Source organism: Antrostomus carolinensis, unplaced genomic scaffold, assembly GCF_000700745.2.
Source record: "Antrostomus carolinensis isolate BGI_N321 unplaced genomic scaffold, ASM70074v2 Scaffold52252, whole genome shotgun sequence".
Lineage (NCBI taxonomy): Eukaryota > Metazoa > Chordata > Aves > Caprimulgiformes > Caprimulgidae > Antrostomus > Antrostomus carolinensis.
The window spans coordinates 1-3,635 of NW_010302709.1; the positions used below are offsets into that span (position 1 = coordinate 1).

At 42.9% G+C, this 3,635-nt stretch overlaps 1 protein-coding gene across 1 annotated transcript; it reads left to right on the forward strand.

Annotated features, from left to right (window-relative positions):
- Nucleotides 1–118: 118 nt before the first annotated feature.
- DDA1 (DET1 and DDB1 associated 1) lies at nt 119–1,393 on the forward strand (the record flags this gene model as incomplete). The annotated part of the gene is made up of 2 exons (XM_010163867.1): nt 119–180; nt 1,132–1,393. Coding segments are annotated over 2 exons (173 nt in total), but the record flags the coding sequence as incomplete, so codon positions are not given.
- Nucleotides 1,394–3,635: the final 2,242 nt, after the last annotated feature.

Sequence of the window (3,635 nt, forward strand, 5' to 3'; positions counted from 1 at the left end):
CCAAACCATTCTATGATTCTATGAAATAATGTGGGGATTATGGAAGTGTTTTAAAAATAATCTTTAAAATGACCTCAGTGTGTTTCTCTCTCTTTTTTTTCCCCTTTTCTTTTGGCAGTCATAGTAACAGAAAAGACAAATATACTTTTGCGTTATTTACATCAGCAGTGGGACAAAAAGGTAGGGTTGTGTTTTCTTAATATTCACATTTTGTCTTGATTCGCTGACTCGGATTGATTGAATATTGATAATAGTGATTGTGATCAAAATATTGAGGATTAATTCAAGGGAAGTCTTTGTGAGTGCACAGAGGCTCTGTCTCTGCACAACACTTTCAAGATGACAGCGTTTTCTCCCAGTGTAAGGGACATTAAATCAGTATTTAGCCTAGAACTCAGGAGACTGCAGTTCCATCTGCTAATTACTGCAATTTTCCTTCGTGACCTTGGCAAATTGGTCTCCTCGTGCCTCAGCGTTTACTTTACAGCGGGGGTGAAGCTGTTCTTACCTCCCAGGGCTGGTAGGAGAAGAGCTTGTGTGGAATCTGAAGCATTAACAAGGGTGTGTAAGTACCTGGAGTACAAAATCTGAGCTCTCGTGTGAGGAACACACAAACTGTTCCATGTTTGAGTCAAGGGAGCTGGGATACCTGGGTTGGGAGTGCTCAGAACAAGGTGGTGAGTTAGGAGGGGAGATGTCACAGCAACAAGTGTCATCATGGCTGGAGCAGAGGTTGTGGAAAAAGGTGGAGAGAGGTAAAATTCTAAGGAACCTTGAAGCTGAAAATGAAAGTATTTGTATGTGCCAGAAGGCTTTGGGAGAGTCTGTGAAGTTCAGGGACTGACTCAGAGCAGCGGGAAAGAGAATCTTACTCATGTTTCTGCAGTATTTGAGATCTATAAATAAAAGGTGCTGAGATCAAGGGTGGTTTTAGTCCCACTCTCAAATTTGAAGAACAATCTAGAAGGAGCAGCTTTCAGCATCGGGGCAAAAATCCTCCAGTCTTTGTTCCAGTGTGGCTGTCAGGTCATCGCAGTGCTTTATTCCATCCAAAAACTTCTACAAACAAAACCTGTTCTACTGAATCTAAAGCTTTGGAGAGTTTCACTGTGGTTTTCTCTCCCGTGACAGAATGCAGCAAAGAAGAGAGATCAAGAACAAGTGGAAATAGAAGGTGAGAATTCAGCACCACCACGGAAAATCGCTCGGACAGACAGCCAGGATATGAACGAGGACACTTAAACTCCAGCCTTTCTCCTCTACTACTTTGCAGGCGCTTCCTGTTTTGTCTCAAAGTGTGTAAATTTTGCCCCCATCTCTCACCCCTCCACTATGCAGCCCAAACCACTTCTGACTTCATAGGAGCCAATGTATTTATATTTTTTTTTCCCCCCTTCTCTCCATATATTTTTTTTTTAATTTTATTTATACCATAAAACTTCTGGAGCGATGGCGGAACAGTTCAGTAAATGATGTCCTATCACCTTAATTCCTCCTTTCTAACAACAACAAATATATACACTGTCACTTTCACAGGTTTGGTTGAATCTATTCCCTCCTCAATCAGATCTATGGGAGCTTGGGTGGGAGATGTGGGTTAGCACAGAACCCTTGAGTGGTTTAAACATTCCCACTCATGTACCTGTTGATATATTACCAGTGCTCAACTCTTCTTTGGATGTGCCCAATCCAGCCATAAATCTGGGGCCTTCACTAGGTTTTTTTTTTTCCTCAAATATTCCAAAACTGGCACTGCACTTAAAAAAACAAAACAAAACAAAAAATAATCATGGGTGTCATGTAGGGTTACGTTGATTTTAGCCAATGTGTTGTCAACTTGCTAGATGAGTTGTGTTCTCTCTCCTGGGCCGCGGTCGTTGTCTCATGCCTCGGTGGTCACGGAGAATTCAAGTGCAAGGTGCGTTGCTTTTTGTTGCTCTTAAATTCTAACCGTCTTTTTGGTCTGGAATGGACTGATGTGTGCAACTTCCTCGTTGGAATAAAAGGATATTCTTATCCTCGTGCTGAGTATTTGATCAACAACCAACAGCGGATGGAATGGTGTTGGGTCAACACCCTGCAGGCAGCGCTTGGCTGGAGAAATCTGGGAGCATCTCGGCAACTCCATCTAGTTCTGTCTCAGCTGCCAGCTCTGAATAATGGTACGTTGTATTTTTTCCTATCATATCAACGTGTCTGGAATAGATTCCAGGACTTGGAGTTGATCAAAATGTGAGCTTCCACGGTCTCTGATGAAGACCAATCTCTTTTTGGACTGTGACAGTTCAGTGCCTGTTGCCTATAACCCTTCACTGACTCTTCAAAATACAAAAGAGCCAAACCAGAGACCTGTAACTCATCTTGGTGGATTCAGAAGTTCAGAGACTAAAAGGAAATGAGTGTCCCCAGCTGAAGGGGACAGGAAAGGTGTAGCTTAGTGATGATGTCTTGTCTGCTTTAACGTAAAGAAGCTGACTTCACACTGTGTTAGTTTAAATTGTTGAGTTTCTAGCTGTGGTTTTTTTTTTTAACGCGTCCACAAATCCTCGACACCAAGAAATCGTAGGAACGTTGTTTTCTAGAAAATCCCGGATGAAGCCTCGTTCTGAGCAGCTGTAGGAGCCGTGAGCTTTGAGGGGTTCTGCTGTCCCCTTCTCCACACCATCCCTGTCCAACCAGGGGATGCCACGTGTTCAGGTTTTGGGGACAAAAGGAGATCAACTGTTGCTGATGAGCACGTGTTCCAAGGCAGAACCTTAGGAAGAGCAGAGCACAGCTCACCTTGTGTTTTTAAACATACATTAGGCACCGAGTTTCTGATGCAGCGAGTGAATTGAACTAAACACCGACTAGTTTAGAACTTTGCCTTGAAAAACGTTACCTTTTTGCTATGGCATTAACCTCCAAATCACTGGAATGGCGTTGGAAATGCCAACTGTGTTGGTGAAGATAAAAATACACTTGGGTTTCCGTGTGGTTTTATTTTTTTGGGGTGATTGCAAGAGGATTCCTCCCACAGTTCCACTGTCCAAAAAGTGCTTTTTTTTTGTTGTTGTGGAAAGTGCAGGATATCAACTGAAGATGCCTCACAGGGATTCTCTGAACCTGAAGAATCCTTGAAAGAGTTGTGAGATACCCAAAGAGGACACGGACGTGCAGCTGGTGGTAAAGTGTGACCAATTAAGTGTGTTTAGCTGAGCTGGAAGAGCTGGAACCTCGCAGTAATGTTTGTACAGTGCTTTAAAAAGTTGTAAAATGCTGTATGATTCTTGAAGGAGATGACAAGGTCTGAGCTTTGCTGACTTCTCTGCTAGCCAGAGCCATGTGCTATTAAAGGAGAGTTGGCAGTTCCTGTTGTAAACCCCCCGTCTCTGTCTTTAAAAAAAAATAATGATCTTGTTATGGGAGCCTTTGAAAAATGTTGGATATTTTTAGGAGGTGAAAGAAAGTTGCCTTTTTACAGTAGTGCTGAAGTGATGGAGGAACGAGTTTTCAAAGGGACGTGACTTTGTCAAACTGGTTGGGGTTTTGGGGGGTTTTTTTTTTTCAAATTGGTGGCTGTGTACGAGCTGTATGGATTTCTGATATCTGCAGTGAGTCTTTCTCCACCCCACCCCGCCTGAAGCGAGAGCTCC